The 18,391-nt window shown below is 40.1% G+C and overlaps 1 protein-coding gene across 1 annotated transcript in view; it reads right to left on the bottom strand.

Annotated features, from left to right (window-relative positions):
• Nucleotides 1–340: 340 nt before the first annotated feature.
• SLC1A1 (solute carrier family 1 member 1) overlaps nt 341–18,391 on the bottom strand; it is a 60,887-nt gene continuing 42,836 nt past the window's right edge. The window contains exons 7-12 of the mRNA XM_032206289.1: nt 17,824–18,008; nt 15,739–15,846; nt 7,662–7,784; nt 6,937–7,131; nt 6,260–6,394; nt 341–2,283 (exon numbers count right to left, since the gene is read on the bottom strand). Coding sequence (XP_032062180.1) covers nt 2,037–2,283; nt 6,260–6,394; nt 6,937–7,131; nt 7,662–7,784; nt 15,739–15,846; nt 17,824–18,008 — 993 coding nt within the window. The 3' untranslated portion in view covers nt 341–2,036. The remainder of the gene's footprint in view (nt 2,284–6,259; nt 6,395–6,936; nt 7,132–7,661; nt 7,785–15,738; nt 15,847–17,823; nt 18,009–18,391) is intronic.

Here is an 18,391-nt window from a genome sequence, read left to right as displayed (position 1 = left end):
AGAACAGATTAATTCTTGCCAAAGCTACAGCTAGATCAATAGTGAAGGGAACCTAAATCATAAACTCACACAGTTTTGCTTTTCCTGCCATAGCTAATGGAACTCAATATTCTACAGTGAGGAGAGGATGGGAAGCTACAACAAGAACTAAGGAGAGAATTTATTTATTTAGAATATATTAGGAACATTATTCACAGTACATCATAGTAGGGTGGTTACATAATGGGGTAATGGTAAATAGGTAACGAAAAAAAAAAAGCAAAGGAAAGACAAGACATAGATCATAAGCTAATTATGGGAAACTGGTGGGTTTTTTTGTTTGTTTGTTTTGTTTTTGTTTTTGTTTTTTTTTCGTTTCATAAGCAAAGCCATAAAAATGTTTCATACTATTTCAGCACAGGTAAAAGATTGACTTATTCAATCTGTACATTTTCCTTATTATGGATAAACATAATTATATTTGGATTAACATTATCACATATGTTACAATGTTTAATTTAAACATGGTATTATGTTTCATTGACTTGTTGGTTTAAGGTGCAATTTATCAAATTCTACAGTAAATATGTTCTTCTTAATTGTTGTTCTTTGGCACGCTTCTGGTTTATTTAAATAAAAAAGTGTAGGCCTGACTCAAGTATAGTACACTGCCACGAACAGCAGAATCTGCAGGGTTTTTTGTTAACATATGAGTGCAATTTTAGGTTTCCTATAATCTTACTTACAAACAACTCTATATGAATTTCAGTTTACAAGTAAAATGGCTAATGAATGGCAAAATGCAAGGGAAAAAAAAAATTTACAGCAATCCCTCCCTGGGGAGAGTGATTTCGCACCACAAAAATCTTGTATAAAATGTTTTAGACAATGGAGATTTCTTATTAGGAAATTCTTGTTGCTTCTTATCCTACAGCAAGCCAACAGAATACATGACTTTCTGGGTCCAGAAATGCTTCATGAGATACAATGTAGCTGATAATATATGTTGGCACTCTAAGTGGTGTCACAGCTACAAACTTGCATGCTTACACAGCCAGTCTGTGCAAAGAGCTTAGTGACAGTGGCATCTGTCTACAAAGAGGCATGCCTCCTACTCTTCATACCATACCTGTTTTTGTTCTAAGGAGGAAAGTTTTAGTTTGCATTATGTGTTGCTTTATAGCCTGTTTTCATCTTCCTGACCTCTGGCTACTTATGGGCTGATTAATATTTGGTTAGAATCAAGGGTGGACAAGAGTAAAGTACCATTTCTCCGTCTGCTGTCTATGTATCAGGATGCCACTGAAGTGGACCAAAACTGGTGAAGTTTCACTTTATCAAAACTCTTCAAATGCCAGAAGCCAAAATCCACAGCAATGTGTTTCACATTGGAAGGCCAGCAGCTGGCATTCACAGGGAACACAAGGGGAAGTCTAGCAATGTAAGCAATGGCAGCTCTTCCATGCCCAATTATTTCACAATTAAAGAAAAATGAAACCCCATTCACACTAGAATATTTACTACAAGGCCTTGTTCTGTTCCTTTCTGACTCAATTTGCCCTAGAGGTGATCTCTCAGCTGCAGAAAGGAGTATTTTGGCACATGATCAAGTTACAGTAGGTTTCTGGTACAGTGCAATGTGTTTAGAAGGCAAAGATGTTAAAAGAGATTTTGTAAAGGTGTTTTGTAATGCAGGTGAGATGTGGAATGCTGTGCTACTCCTGAGAAAAACACGTTTGGCTGTTCCAGCTATTGATCCCCATATATGAGCAAGCTGATTCCAGAGAGGCAATTCATAGCCTCACCAAGCGTGTATACCACCAAGTATTTTACAAATGTCTTTTTCTTCAACATATCAGCAAGGAGCAAAAGTGGTGAGTTCAAATTGTTGACAGAGGTGATTAGTAGGGGCCAGAACCAGTGAAGAGAATCAGTCTGTGCAGTAAATCAAATATATGTGAGATGTAATTCATTTTCAGTTACCCTTTAACTTTTTAAGAATGCATATGGCCACGTCCTTTAGTGCTCCTGTTTCATCTGAAAGCTACTTACTGGCTTTAGAACTGAGATGTCTGCGTGAAGGATATGGTGTCAGACTTATCCACAGCAAAGCCTCCATTGACATACGATTTCTTGGTCTCTGTTTCATCATTATCAAGTGTTGTTGTTTCCAAGGCAAAAGGGTTGACTATATTAACTTCAGAATTGACATCCATCTGCTCCAGCTCCTTTTTAGAGAGCTTCTCCACTATCCCTGTACCAAAGGCATCTCCCAAGACATTAACCATTGTTCTGAATCGATCCCTGTGGAATAAAAATGTCAGAGAAATCATTCAATATGTTACCTAGAAAATCCTTTTAGTAAACATAAGTGATGTCACCAAATGGCGAGCTCATGTTTTTTTTCCCAGTGTGGATTCTAGGCCATTCTGGCCTTAAAGGCAAAAGTGCGGGAGGACAAGGGATCAAAGGGGAGAATTTTTCCCATGTGAATTTGAACAAACCTAGTGTGACTTCCAAAATGAATGCCTTTGTACTGAATGAATGAAGCTCTAAGTCACATAACTGGTCAGTTAACAGCAGAAATCAAACTGCTGTGCAGAGACTTTAAGAAGTCTTATGGAGAGCACTTCTCAGGCCCTGGAGTATGCTACACAGCTGGCTTTCTTTGCGATGAGACCACTTTTGGAGGAGTGGGAGGAGAGACTGTGGGGCACAGCCCCAAAGTGTTTGCCTTTTGCCTTTTTGATAGTTATTTCCTCAACTATAGAAGTGCCTAGCCCAGTATTTTGGCCTAAACTCTTGTTAAAGAATTGATGTACAAAGTTGTGTTAAGTCACATTAAGAAACACGATGCTTCTGTGCTGCAAATTTTTCTCCCAAGAGAAATGTGACCTGCAGGCCTTAAAAATATGCCACTGCTTGGCAGAAAAGCAGGAATACCATGCAAAACGTGAAAACTGGCATGGGAGACTTCAAAAACAATAATGCAGTGAATCAGTTCCCAAACATAATTCTACAACAGCTGCTGAACTCTAGCATGAACACGTGGCTATGGATTCTTCATGTGGGAGGGGTAGGAAAAGGAAGAGGGAAGGATGTAGTAAATGTCCAGTATGATCAGTAGAATGAGTGAATCACACATTAAACTCATTTTTCATAATAATCATATTCTACTTCTTAATTATGAACATGGAAAATCTCCTCAAGCCTACATAAAAAAAAAAAAAGAAAACCTTGATGAGTTCAGAATTAACTAGAAGATTGTTAATAAGCACAACTAGCAGGTTACAAAATAATACATTTTAGGCAGTAAGTACAAAAGGCAAAAATGTTAATCTACATGTCATCATGATGTGCATCCCATCTGCTGAAGTGCAAAATGCACTGCCAATGATCCCTTGTTCATGAAATTAATCTTTAATTTTCTTTACACAGCAAGACACCTTCATCTGAAACATATGTCAATTAGAATCAAAGACAGTTCTCTGTTTCATGGTGGAACAGGTATCTTCTATGTACTATTATTGTGCCTAAGAATCACCTAAATTGCAGATTGAAGAAAAGACAGAAAGGCCCTGCAGAGGGAACTGGTTGGGTCAATGGGCTGAGGCCAACGGGACGAGGTTCAACACGGCTAAGTGCTGGCTCCAGCGTTTTGGTCGCAATCCCGTGGAGCGCTACACATTTGGGGCAGAGAGGCTCAAATGCTGGGCAGAGGAAAAGGATCCGAGGGTGTTGGTCGATGCTTGCCTGAACATGAGCCAGCAGTGTGCCTATATGGCCAAGAAGGCCAACAGCGTCCTGGCTTGTATCAGGAATAGTGCGGCCAGCAGGACCAGGGAGGTGATCGTTCCCCTGTACTTTGCTCTAGTGAGACCACACTTTGAGTACTATGTTCAGTTTTGGGCCCCTCGAGAAGGACATCGAGGCCCTGAAACATGTCCAGAGAAGGGCTACAAAGCTGGTGAAGGGTCTGGAACACAAGTCCTATGAGGAATGGCTGAAAGAACTTTTTTTATTTTTTATTTTTTTATTTTTATTTCTTGTTTTTTAGTCTGGAGAAGAGGAGGCTCAGGGGAGACCTTATTGCTCTCTACAACTACCTGAAAGGAAGTTGTGGGGAGCTGGAGGTCAGCCTCTTCTCACAGAAAAGTAGAGATAGGATTAGAGGGAATGTCCTGAAGTTGTACCAGGTGTGGTTGACGTTGGAAATTAGGAGAAATTTCTTCTCAGATAGAGTAATTAGGCACTGGAACAGGTTGCCCAGAGAAGTGGTGGAGTCACCATCCCTGGAGGTGTTTAAGGAAAGGTAGCATGGGGTGCTTGGAGACATGGTTTAGTGGGTGATATTGGAGGTGGGGGAATAGTTGGACCAGATGATCGTGGAGGTCTTTTCCAACCTTGATGATTTTATGATTCTATGATAGAGTGCATTAAATTATGATTACCATAGTAAGTACAGAATGACTGTTCTCTTTCTGTCTCATTCTCATGAAGAAATTAGAGGAAATCAAGTAAAAGGATTATGAGATGGGTTAAAAAAAAAGTATTTTGTGCAGCACATTGTTAGGTTGTGGAATTCCTTTTCACAGGACATCTGGATGCTAGAAGTTGATATGGGTTCCAAAAGAAACGAGGCAAGTTCATGTCAGAAGAAATCTGTTGAGCACTGTTAAAACAAAAATCACTTCTAATGTGGGAACTTTTTGAGTTGCCACTTCCTGAAGGCTAAGAAAGCACTTTGGGAAAAGTAACAATATACATTTGTTTTGCTCTTACATTCTTCTTTAGATACCTGCTCTGAGACAATGATTTGGACAGATCTTCACCACCCTTAACAAAACTAAATGAGCACTGGTAAAATAGCTGGAGAAAACAAAATGGTTGTGGAGCACAGCAAACAAACCTATTAGACACTGTTGCAGACAGCTGATGGGGGAAATGTACACTGTTTGGTGATGGTTTTTTTTGAAGGTATGATGTTTATACTGAAATTTAATTGATTCTTGGATCCATTCAATGGCCTTGCTTTTCTGAAGAACAGTTTCTCTACAGATAGAAAAATTGAGTTAAATAATCAAATAAATTAAGTGTATCTGTGAAATACATAGGTTGCTGCCAAGAAATCCTTCAAGAAAATCATTGAAAAAGGTGGGCAAGGAAAAGGAATGAACTTATTTCGAGGGTAAATATAAGCCTAAGAAAATGAAATGCAGAGTCTATGAAATGATTAGTATCTGTGGATTGGTACCAGTAAAGTATCACCCATGATGAGTTAATGCTGGTGATTAAGACCTCAGTCTGAGCATGACAAGCTGAGTGCCCAGTCTGATAAGCTAAGTGTCCAGTCTGAGCTTGGACACTTTAGGAGGCAGAAAAAAGCTGTATTATAAACTAAAGTTATACTCCTTTACTTGGGAATCTTGTTATCCTTTCCCAGTGAATCATGGGACAAAACTGAACACCTATTCCTTTTTGAACTCCAGAATACATGATGTCATTCTTTGGGGTTGTTGCAGAAGTTTCTTAGAAATGTCTTGTTTGAACAGAAGACTTCTTGTTAAGTGCTTCTTTCCAGAAGGTGATGCTTAATGGGACTGAGGTTTTTATGTGCTCTAAGGTGAAGTGGTTGGAATCAGGGATAAGTAGTGCTTTCTGAATTTGCATGCGTGCTTGCTGGTCATGGGGCTGTATCCTTAAGAAACTGTCTCACTGAAAAGCAGCTCAAGCAAACTGATGCTGGCAGAATGTACCCTTGTAGAGCCTGTCATGTGTGTGCATATAGAATCAAGGTCCAACTTTGCTTAGTTCATGTGCTGCACTCCATCTTCACCAGCGTATGGCATTTATGTACTTTGTTAAAATCAGCTGAGATGATTCTGCTTGTGGCTGCATTTGATTTTTGTGAATGGTGTATCTATTTAGTAAAATATGGTAGCAGTTGAGAAACTCCAAAGGTGCTCCTTAGTACTGTGAAACATGCCTTTCCTGAGCGTTACACTAACAATTTAACAATGTTGTGCCCACTGGCTGAACAGAATCTCTGGATGTGAGGTTATTAACTTCCATCCCACACTGTAGGACTTCTCATAGAATTATAGCCATGGCTACATCCAATTCTATATTGAACAAGGCCGGCCACAAAAAGAATCTTTGCCCAATTCCTGCAGCATTCCTGCATGATTTTGTTCTTTCACAGGCCCACATGTTGCTGAAAAGCTTGTGTAAGAATTAAACATAATAATAAATAAATAAATATCAAGTGCCTTAAACTTACAGGAGCCAGTCAACTGCAATGATCAGAGTAACATCTTCGGCTGGCAGGCCAACAGCACTCAGTACAATCACCATGGTGACTAGTCCAGCTTGGGGGACACCAGCAGCTCCAATGCTGGCTGCTGTAGCTGTGACACTAAATCCCAAATAAAGACAGAAAAATGCATTCAGGATACATTCTGCTCACAGTAGCTCTATTTTCTGGCACAAATGGGCGTATTTCACTGCAAGGAAGAAATCCAAATGTTCCAGTTTTCCTGTTGAGTAGTATCTACTCAGCATGTGGGGACAAGTCAATTGGACAAGTTTGAAACAGTGCCATCACAGTTCCTAACACTTGAAGCAGAGTCCATTGCTCCTTGAGCAAGCAAACAACTGTTAGGATTACAATGCAGAATAAATAGATAAATGCATGTCCAACATACAACTTAGATCAAATGAAGATGTTGAGTTGGGTTTGCAAGTGCTTACTGTGAGATGATAACAGCAATTTCCCAATATACCTTGGCCTAGCCCACCTTCTCACCTGGATAAATAGGCTCTGGAACAAGATATGAGAATTATTCTGTTTTCTTCTGTGCTGTGAATGATAGCTTCAACTCTCCCATAAGGTATTCAAAGTAAAATCATTCATTAAGAAAAACACCAACAAAATGCGTGTCTTGGCTTTAGTCTTACCTAATGGTAACTATTTGGCCGATGTCCAGTTCCAAGTCATTCAGTTGTGCAATAAATACAGCTGCTACTGCTTCGTAGAGAGCTGTGCCATCCATGTTGATGGTAGCTCCAACTGGAAGTACAAACCTGGTAATTCTTTTATCAATGAAGTTTTTTTCTTCTGCACAGCGGAAGGTGACAGGCAAAGTTGCTGAACTGGCACACAGATAGACACAGAAAGTAAGCACAGGTGATATACCATTTCCTTTATCTTTCCTTTCCCTTACAGCCTGATTTGCAGACAGGAAGGCTGCAATATGAAAGTGAAGAGTTGGGTTTTAAAGCAAAACTATCTTTGCTCTTTCTTCAAATTACAGGAAGAGATAACAAAGTCTTGGTTATCCTCAAAAATACACATTAAAATTTTCAGAATGTATATAACACTGAAACAGCCTAAACTCTAACAAGTCCATGAGTAATTAACTGAATGGCAAAAAAATGTTTCCTGAATTTGTATCTGGAAGACCAGACTCTACTTTGGAGAAAGGCCAGCACAGCTTCACTACAATCTATACTTCCCTTTTGGGTACTGCAGAAATAACCTCAAAAGTAATATTTCAACCCTCCAAGGTATTTACAATTGTCCAGGTGAAACAGATATGTAACAAAGTGACAATAAAATCAGAGCACAAACAATGCAATTACTACTATAAACATTACAGAAAATAAATGTTACTTTTGTTTACCTGGAAGAAATCATGAGGGCTGTCAGAAGTGCCTGAGCCATCCCCATGGCAAAACGAAAAGGATTTTTCCTTACTATTATTAAGTAGATCAGTGGCAGAATTACAGTGGAATGGATTGCAAGGCTGCAAAAGAAAATGGAATAGTTAAATTGATGGATAGATTTCATTGCCTTGTTTCAATGATAAGACGGTCATAAATGACATCTAATTCTGTCTTCAAATACAATTGTGAAACTCTCAGAGACTTTAGTTACATCTATCTTTAATATTTAGAGAACAATATTCTATTTAAAAGTCCACATCTATTTTGTGGAAAATTGTGTAAGCCGAGGTCTACAATTCAGACGTCTACAATTCAAACATGGCTATTTTACATTGATTCTATATATTAAACTGAGATATTTCAGACTGTACAAATGCCATATATGTAGTCTTACGTATATCTTTCATGTTGTAAGGTGCTGAAATACTGTGTTTTGAAACTATTACTTTTTAAAATTAAGTGTGTAGACATGCAATGATGAAATTGTCCTGACTTTACACACTGCTCAGGTACCTTTGTTTGGATATTTGAGTGTGTTTCAGGGACATAGTCATCCTTCGAACATTGTGCATTAATCCTGAATGCATATGCTGTAGAGTTTTGTGGCCATTAAGATTATAGGCAAACAGTCTACTATGGGTATATTTGAAATTAAATATATGTGAATAGTCTGTGAAATATTTCCTATATTCCAAAATCAAAAGCCATCATGGCAACGTCAGCTTTTTTGAAAAGAAATTATCACAGCATGGAAACACAAAACCCAGAAGTGTTGCATATATGACCTTGGTATTTTTATTCTGTCCTCACAAGATATTCTTGCAAATGTTACTGTGCTGTAACAGTGCTTCATGATTTAGAGTACTTGATAAAGATGACAATAAATCATAGTGCCATTTGTTCCGCCAAAGCCAGGCAATTAAGAGCAAGAGCCACAGCACAGAAATTTACAAAACCAGTAAAAAGGCCCTGACATCTAGCTACTTGTTTCCTTGGAAAAATGATCTTGTTAAAGACAATGGGAATTAAGTTTTCACTCTTAATGTGAAAAATGTTTTATTTATTGGAATGTAAAAGAGAGCACACAACATGTATCAAAAAAAATCTATAAAGAACTCTAGAAAGAAACATAAAAATTCATAAAACAGTGCCTGAGAACAAACTGAATTACGCAGAACATGTAGAAAAAATATAAAAACTTGGATATTGTTGGGTGTCTTAACCAAAGTGTTGATGCGAGTAAACTTTTCAAGTAATGTCTACATCTACAAACATAATGACTTCCAAATAAAGTTATTTTGAAAATTTTAGATCTGCACTTTGCAGCATAAACATGGCATTATCCAAAATAGCATTTGTGCATATCTATTTTGTTACTACTGATTTTCATGAAACAAATTTGAAGAAATATTTATTTGCATGTATTAAACACAACACATAACAAGCAGCAATTTTTATTTCTCAAAATAGCATTCTTTCAGCATTCATGTAACTGTCTTGCTGCTTTCAGAATAGACAAAGGCAAAGACATGGCCAGACGGCTTGCTGCAGCTTCCTTTCTCTTTTAGGCTGAGAGTTCTCTGGTAATTGCATTATGCCTCCTATTTTGATTTTTCTCCTCTGTATCTGCTAACATATCCTAATCCTGACACTGCTGCTCTAAAAAGTGATGGGATGAAGATATTTTCTGGGCAACTGGAGCAGAGGTATTAGGGGAAGATTATTGCTTTGTGTTGACCTAAATAGAGGCTGAGATATGTCGCAGACAATGGTGGGAAAGAGCTGGTAGGGTCAAGGATGTAAAAGGTCATGAATAAGAAAGTTGGGAAGAAAGTGAGGTGTATAATGAGTTGGAGAGGGAAGAAAACGGAAAGGAAGAAGAGGATAAGACATACAAGCTCTTGTGATCTTGCACACTTTTCTTGCTAGTGAAAACAAGGAGTATGTTTGAGACATCCTGTAACTCTTAAGAGTTACCTTAAAGGAAGGATAATAGAGAAATGGCTACAAAAGATGTACATGAACAGAAAAAAAACACAAACATGAGGCAAATAATGATGAAACCTAAAATGATGGTGGGAAGAGAATCCAAAACAAAGAAAAAGCACAACTCCTACGGTTTGAAGAGCGATGGAAAAAAGGGCATTCCTGAAGGCCAGAAAATATAGAATGGCTTAGACTGGAGGGACCTTAAAGATCATATAATTCCAACACCCCTGCCAACACACAACCTCACACTAAAATAGGTTGCTTGAAGCCCCATCCAATCTGGCTTTGAACACTTCCAGGGATGGGGCATCCACAACTTCTCTCAGCAACCTGTTCCAGTGCCCCACCACCCTCACGGGAAAAAATGTCCTCCTTATATAATCTAAACTTAACCTCTGTTAGGTTAAAGCCATTACTCCTTGTCCTCTCACTACACTCCCTGACAAAGAGTCCCTCTCCAGCTTTCCTGTAGATCCCCTTTAGGTATGGGAAGGTTGGTATAAGGTTTTCCTGGAGCCTTCTCTTCTCCAGGCTGAATAACCCCAACTTTTTCAGCCTGTCTTCATAGAAAAGGTGCTCCAGCCTCTTGATCATGTTTGTGACTCTATCCTCTCAACTCCTTTTAATACATCCATGCCCTCCTTGTGTTGGGGACCCCAAAGCTGAATGCAGTATTCCAACTGGAGTCTCAGGAGAGCAGACTAAAGGGGCAGAATCACCTCCTTCAACTTGCTGGCCACGCTGCTTCTGATGCAGCCCAGCATATGGTTGGCTTTCTAGGCTGTAAGCGCACACTGATGGCTCATGTCAAGCTTCTTGTCAACCAGTACCCCTAGATCATTCTCATCAGAGCTGTTCTCGATCCATTCTCCCCCCAGCCTGTATTTGTATTTGGGATTGCCCTGACCCAGACACAGAACCTTGCACTTGGCCTTGTTGAACCTCCTGAGGTTCGCACAGGCCTACCTCTTAGGCTTGTCCAGGTCCCCCCGGATGGCATCTCTTCCCTCCAGTGTATTGACTACAGCTTGGTGTCATTGGCAAAATTGTTGAGGGTGCACTCAATCTCACTCTCTGTGTCACCAACAAAGATGTTAAATAGTGCTGGTCCCATTACTGACCCCTGAGGAACAACACTCATCAATGATCTCCACCTGGACATTGAGCCATTGACCACAACTTTTTGTGTGCAACCATCCAGCCAAAGCCTTACCCACCAAGTGGTCCATCTGTCAAAGCCATGTCTCTCCAATTTAGAGACAAGGATATCATGGGGGATACTTTGCGCAAGTCCAGGTAGATGATGTCAGTTGCTCTTCCCGTATCCACCAATACTGTAAGCCCCTCTTATAAGGTCATCAGATTTGTCAGGCACAATCTGCCCTTAGTGAAGCCATGCTGGGTGTAACCAATCATGTCCTTATTTTCCATGTGTCTTAGCATAGTTTCCAGGAGGATCTTCTCCATGATCTTGCTGGACACAGAAGTGAGACTGACTGGCCTGTAGTTCTCCAGGTCCTCCTTTTTTCCCTTTTTGAAAGTGCCACGACTTCTCATATATGATGGGGAGAGGCTTAGCAGCTGCATCTGCCAGTTCCCTCAGGACCCTTGGATGCATCTCATCAGATTCCATAGGCTTGTACACCTTACAGTTCCATAGATGGTCTTAAACCAGATCTTCTCCAACACTGGGTGGCTCATCATACTTCCTGTCTCTGCCTTTGCCTTCTGGGGCCTAGGCCTTGTGCCTGGTGCTCTTGTCTGTGAAGACTGAGACAAAATATTCATTAAGTAGCTTAGCCTTCTCCATATCCTGGCTGACCAGGTCTCCTGTTTCCTCCTGGAGAGGGCCCACAATTTCCCTCATCTTCCTTTTATCACCACTTCATCTACAGAACCCTTTCTTATTGCCCTTGATGTCTCTAGCCAAATTTAATTCTAAAAGAGCTTTGGCATTCCTAACCTTATCCCTGGCTGCTCAAGGTCTCTGTATCCCTCCCAGGTTATTTATACTTGTTTCCACTCTCTGTAGGCCTTCTTTTTGAGCTTGGTCAGGAGCTCCTTGTTCATCCATGCAGCTATCCCGGCATTTTTGCCCAATTTCCTCTTTGTCAGGATGCATTGCTCCTGAATTTGAAGGCGGTGGTACTTGAATATTAACCAGCTTTCTTGAGTTCCTCTTCCCTCCAGGGCTTTGTCCCATGGTACTCTACCAAGCAGATTCCTGAACAGAGCAAAGTCTGCTCTCACAAAGTCCAGGATAGAGAGTTTGCTGTGCTCCCTCCTCGCTGCCCTCTGAATGCAAAACTGCACCATTTCACGATCACTGCAGCCAAGGCTGCCCTTGAGTTTCACATTCCCTACCAGATCCTGCCTGTTGATGAGAATGAGATCCAGCACTGCACCTCTCTTCTTTGGCTCTTCTGTCATTTGGAGAAGGAAGTTGTCATCAATGTATTCCAGGAACCTCTTGGTTTGCCTCTGCCCTATTGTGTTGTCACTCCAACAGATATCGGGGTTGTTAAAGTCCCCCATGAGAATCAGGGCTTGTGAATGTGAGGCTGCTTTTATCTGTCTATAGTGAGCTTCATCCGCTTGGTCTCCCTGATCAGGTGGCTTGTAGCAGACCCCCACTAGGATGTCCCCTGCCCCTGCCCTCCCTTTAATCCTGACCCATATGCTCTCTGTCAGCTCCTCTCCCATCCCCTGGCAGAGTTCTATGCACTCCAGCTGCTCATTGACAGAAAGGGCAACACCGCCTCCTCACCTCCCTTGCCTATATCCTTCCATCCTAACACTCCAGTCCTGGGAGCCATCCCACCATGTCTCTGTAATATCAATAAGATCATAGCACTGCAGGTATGCAAACACCCCTAACTTCTCTTGTTTATTTCCCATGCTATGTGTGTTAGTATAGAGATATTTGAGTTGGGCCCCTGATGAAACTAACTTACTGGCTAGAGTGGCTGGAATTACTTTGTGCTGCTCTTCAGGTGCTTTCCTGCTGACCCATGATCCTTCTTCAGGCTCTGGACATCTATTGCTGACACTGGCATCAAACTGGGAGAAGCAGGTTCGAGGTTCCTGTCACCTGGCAACTGTAGTTTGAAGCCTTCTTCACCAGCTTGGAAAGTCTATGACCAAAGATGCTCTTCCCCTTCTCTGAGAGGTGGATCCCATCAGCCCCCAGCAGACAAGGTTTCTCAAAATGAGTCCCACAGTCTAAGTAGCCAAACCCCTGTCTGTGGCACCAGTCCTACAACCATCTCTTGATTTGCCAGAATCCATTGGCCCTATCAGTCCCCTTGCCTTTGACCAGCAGGGCTGATGAAAAAAACTACCTGCATTCCTGTGTCTTTTACTGCTGCTCCCAGGGTTCTGCAATCCCTCTTGACACTCCTCAGACTGCTCTTGGCTGCATCATTGGTGCCCACGTGAAACAGCAGCAGTGGATAATAGTCCTTATGCTGTATGAGGCTTGGCAGATAGGACAGGCACCTTTTTCCTGCAGCCTACAACCTTGTGAGTACAGAGTCATCTTTGCTTCTATGATTTAATATACCCTTCTTGCTGGTCAGTTTTGCAGGGAATGTTTGCCATTCTCTACAACACCCTGATTATCAACCTCTGTAGGCCTTCCCATAAGAGACAGAAATGCTGTACTAGCAGCCATCAGGGAAAACTGTGACCTGCGTAATGGAGTTCAGTGGAACACATACTTTTTCTTGCCAAGGATATAATGGTGGGCACCCTTGCTGCATGCATTGTTGCTTGGTTGTTACCAGGTAAACAGGTGTCTTTATGTGGTGATACTTAGCAAAGTATCTGGAGAAGGTACTGTGTCTTCACGCACATCCTAAGGAAGACATGTCCTGTTACAGTGCAAACAGTAACAATTAATAGGTAAGCAACCATAAAGTTTGCTATCTGATCTAAAATTGAAGCCGAATGGTAGTCAAAATCCATCTAACATATTCCTCCTCTGAATTAACAGGCTTTAATAACATAGAAAACCTGCAGAAGTTATACAGTGTCATTCTATGAATGACTTCTGGCTAATTTCTGGTCACGATCTCATTTATAGTTTATAAAGAAAGTATTAGACTCATGATTTATAGTCTCCTGGTAAACATCAACGTGTGCATCCTTTAAAAATTAGATTTATTTTCCAAGATGAAACAGAAAATAAGAAAGAACCAGCGTAGAAAATAAGAAAAAAACTTTATGTATTAGACAAACACAACTATCACTCATCTCTATACCATTTTTGAAAGTGATAATTCACTGCTATTTCTGCAGCTGTAATTTTTATTTCGAAAGTCATTACTTCTCAAATAAGTTTTGAACAGCTAGTCCAAACGTGCTGGCTTATACACAAAACAACACAAAAACTCTGAAATAAATATTATCTAGAAAAAAATCATGCAAAAAAGAGATCCTTCCTGATTCTTTATAAAGAATTTTGCAATTAAGACTAAAATATTACCCTACTCTTTGCTTGTTAGTCAGAAAGCGTGTGAATAACATTTGAAGAAAATATCACGGATATGTATAAAGCAGTGGGAAAGAAGCTCTTGAACAACTTTGGATCTAGCCTCTAGACAAAATATGAATAAATCCATAGCATACTGAAGGAATTATAGGAGTGAATGAATGAATGAAGCAATGAACCAAGACAGCCTAGAAGTTATGTTTCACTGAAATGGAAATATAAATTTAAATGCATTTAATGTATTAGGACCATAAAATCTTTTTATCTTTCCAAAGGTTTCTTTGTAATAATTTTCTTCAGAGATGTATAATGATCTAGTATTACGACAAATACCATTTGAAGCAGTTAAGTTGCCCTTTCTAAGGTTCTATACCTGCAAAAGAATTTCTGCAGGTGTAACTGCTTCAGCCTCAGACTGTTCTACACAGTCAAGCGTATACAAAAAAAAAATAGCAAAAATGTTTTGGTGCTTGTTTATGTTATGCAGATAGCAACTGCTACTTTTCCAGCTTTACCAGCTATTTTTGTGCTGATGGAACAGTGTGATCCCCAGAGCTACTCTCAGTGTTAGCTGCCTTCTCTGTGTTGGAGTGGGATAGGATTGATTTCCTCTCTGGCATCATTTCTCATGTAGTGCATTTACTTTGCATTTGTATTGGGCAGTGCAACTGATATAAATTGGTCCCAGAGGTCCCATAGATATTTTCAGCTTTATACAGATGCTCATGTATGTTCATTGGCCTGGAAATGCCCTCTAAGTCATGATTCACCTTACCCTTACCCTTTTCCAATTTTTTCTAGTTTTTAAAAGAAGCAATGTGACTTTCAAAAATCATAGAATCATAGAATATCCCGAGTTGGAAGGGACCCATGAGGATCATCAACTCCAACTCCTGGCACCACACAGGTCTACCCAAAACTGTAGACCATATGACTAAGTGCACAGTCCAAACCCTTCTTAAATTCAGACAGGCTTGGTGCTGGGGAGCCTGTTCCAGTGTGCAACCACTGAAACTTCTTGGTGAAGAACTTCTTCCTGATGTCTAGCCTAAACCTCTCCTGCCTCAGCTTGACACCATTCCCCTAGGTTCTATCATTAGTGACTAAAGAGAATAGATCAGTGCCTTCCCCTCCACTCCGTCTTGTGAGGAAGCTGTAGACCGCGATGAGGTCTCCCCTCAGTCTCCTCTTTTCCAGGCTTAGCAGGCCAAGTGACCTCAGCTGCTCCTCGTATGTCTTCCCCTCTAGGCCAGTCACCATCTTCGTAGCCCTCAAATACAGTGATATTATCTGTTTCAGCATCACGTTGAGAAGATGAAATAGTGAATACAAGAACAGCCTTTTTTTTTTTTCCTAAGAATTCAAGGCACTTAGATTTTAAAACAAATCATACATTCAACAAAACGTGTATTCAAAACATTCTCATACAATTTGCATTGACAGGATTTTTTGTCTCTGACCTAGGAGACACTGGTTGCTGTAGATAATTACGTTGTAATCAACTAAGCACCAAAATTGATTACATTTAATTTAATCTTTACAATTTGACATACCCACTTAACACTGTAGCCATATAAAGACCCAGTTTACGAAAGATTTCCCAGTCCTCAACTTCTATTATCTTCCCAGCAATTAAAAACACAATACCGATTGGCATATACCTAGAAAGCAAAAGTAAAGCAATTAAAAAGGAATTCTCCAAAATACTGCATGCTCAACAAGTCACAATTTCTTGTACAGTAAAGGTTTTTGCAACAGATTGAATGATTTGCTTTGATGTTCTGTTACATAATTGATCGTACTCACTTGCAGCAAAGTTACATTACAGGTAAAAAAAAAAAGACTAGGAAATAAGAATAAATTTTAACTTTAACACAGAATTTGGGAATGGGTGTGGGTTTTGCCCTGCTGCAGTAAATGTTTATGAGTGGCTATAACCTTACTTGAAGGTGGAAATTTGAAGGGATGAGACCAAGATTTTGTGCTCTGATCACACAGAGATGGGAAAGGTCTCCTGCACTTTCAGGAACTGCCCTGTAGCACTGGGAACTGTATGTGAATCACCTACACAAAAGAGTCATTTTAATGTTGGGATAGCACAGTCATCAGTTCGTTGTTTGATGGAAGGGTCCCCATCCAAATAGCTGCATTGGCTGCTGCCTACAGCAGACAAATTCAAGGCAAAATTCAGGGCTTATGCTAGCACCAGTTCCTCTGCATTCCTTTTACTACCACAGAACAGGCTGTGACACAGACAAGATGCCAATTTTCAGCTTTGATAAATGTTATATAGATTCATTTATAAATTTGTGAGTTTATGAAATTTATACATTTTAAAATATTAACTTATAAAAATGTGTGTGTGTTATCTCACAAACACAGTAGTACTTTCCTCTGGTGCAAAGTAGAGGGTCCTAGTTCCTGCTGAATGCTGAACTTGGCGAAAGGAAAACTAATTCCTCATACTGCCAGTGTCCATCTTTACCTTATACAAAGCAACAGCTCCCACATCTCTAGAGATACAAGGAGCCAGAAGCCAGACTCAGGCACATGCAAAACAAAGGGTAGCTTATGGGTAGGATCCTGTATTTGTAGCACATGCTAATTCTGGGGTCTCTTTAGTGGTAACTTGCTGCAAAGGGATGCAGCCTACATGTATTCCATGGGACTTTAACTCAGTTAGGCACCAGATTTGTAGTGTCTAGCACAGTACAAACTGCAGAGACTAAGGTATCTCTAAGGCAGCAAGAAGCGTGCAGCTAAGCCCTGGACAGGTTTACTGGTTTGCAGACATCTCAGTGTGCTGAAATGGAGGGAAAATAAATGGAAGGGAAGGATCTGCTAAGCTACTGTTAGTGTGAAACAAGCAAGGTGGATACAGGCAGAGTACACAGCAAATGGCACAATGCATTCTCCATGTAGGATCAAACTCTGGAAAATATTGGATGTGCTTGTAGTGCTGATCCTGTAATTGCAATCTGCACAACTACTGACTGCACAGACACAAGCTTTGTGAATAGCTCCGAAGTCCAACTAAACACCACCAAATGTGTTACTACTTTCTATTTTTTTCCCATCTGGGAATATTATGTGAGAATATTGTGAGGATGGTATCTCACAAAGCCTATTAGCACAAGGAAAATGATGCCAAGTTGTATCTTGCATATCATTTTGGATTTTGCTCTATATTGTGGCTGGTATATTAAATTTTATTACTAAAGGAACTCAGCTCCTAGGACAGCTACCCTGTGAACATAACGGCTATCAGGGAATAGTGTTCAAGACTGAGAAAGGTATGTGGGTGATTCTTCTACAGTCCTCAAATCACTAGCACAGTTGTACTGGTTTGATATAAACTTCTAGTGACAATGTCTGAAAAAATCAAGATTCTTACGTACCAATGGGATTGTTCCTTTAGTTTGTAGTAAGTGGAAGCCTTGTCTCCAGTTTCCTCTAAGTGATCAAATTCTGTATAAATGAAACTGTTTACAAGCCTTCCTTTAAAGCTGTTTGCTGAAGAGCACACATACAAAAGCAAACATCTGAGTCAGTGTGAGTCTGAGTCTGCTCTTACTTTTTCAATGACAAAACCCTGTTAAAGAATTAATTAGAAAATGCCAGTATACCCTTGGACTTACCACATAATTATCTGAACTATTCTCATTGTAGCTTCATTCAGTGCATTGAAAAAATCCACAAGCACTTGGCCTTTCTCTCCCATTTTCCCAATAACCATTCCAAAAACAAGACAAAAGACGATCAACCCAAGCACATTGATGCCATCAGAATACGAGCCCACGATCTTGTATTCTTGGGTTTTGTTCTATAGATCAGAGTCAAGGGAAAAAAGTTACAATCTGAAAACACAGAGTTTACTTTAATGAGTTCTAAAATGAAAGCATAATTATATCTTTCTTTGGAAAGATATGGAGCTCTTCCCCAGATACTCCATTTCCTTTTGGGCATTGCTGCATGGGCAAGGTCAGGAATGAAGATAGAATTAAAACTGCCTTTAAAAGCTTTGCATTTTAAGGCTATGCAATGATTTGATCACATCCTAGGGGAGAGTAAAGCACCCCTTAATTTATGTTGGCCTTTACAGACTTCTGACACAAAGAATGGCAAGGTCCAGGTATCCTCAGTCATGCCTTCATTGTACTCAATACTTACTCCCTACTGTGGTGAACAAATCTCAGGTGATATAGA

Source organism: Aythya fuligula, chromosome Z (genome assembly GCF_009819795.1).
Source record: "Aythya fuligula isolate bAytFul2 chromosome Z, bAytFul2.pri, whole genome shotgun sequence".
Lineage (NCBI taxonomy): Eukaryota > Metazoa > Chordata > Aves > Anseriformes > Anatidae > Aythya > Aythya fuligula.
The sequence above is the reverse complement of the archived record's forward strand: the minus strand, read 5'-3'. Positions and strand labels throughout refer to the sequence as shown.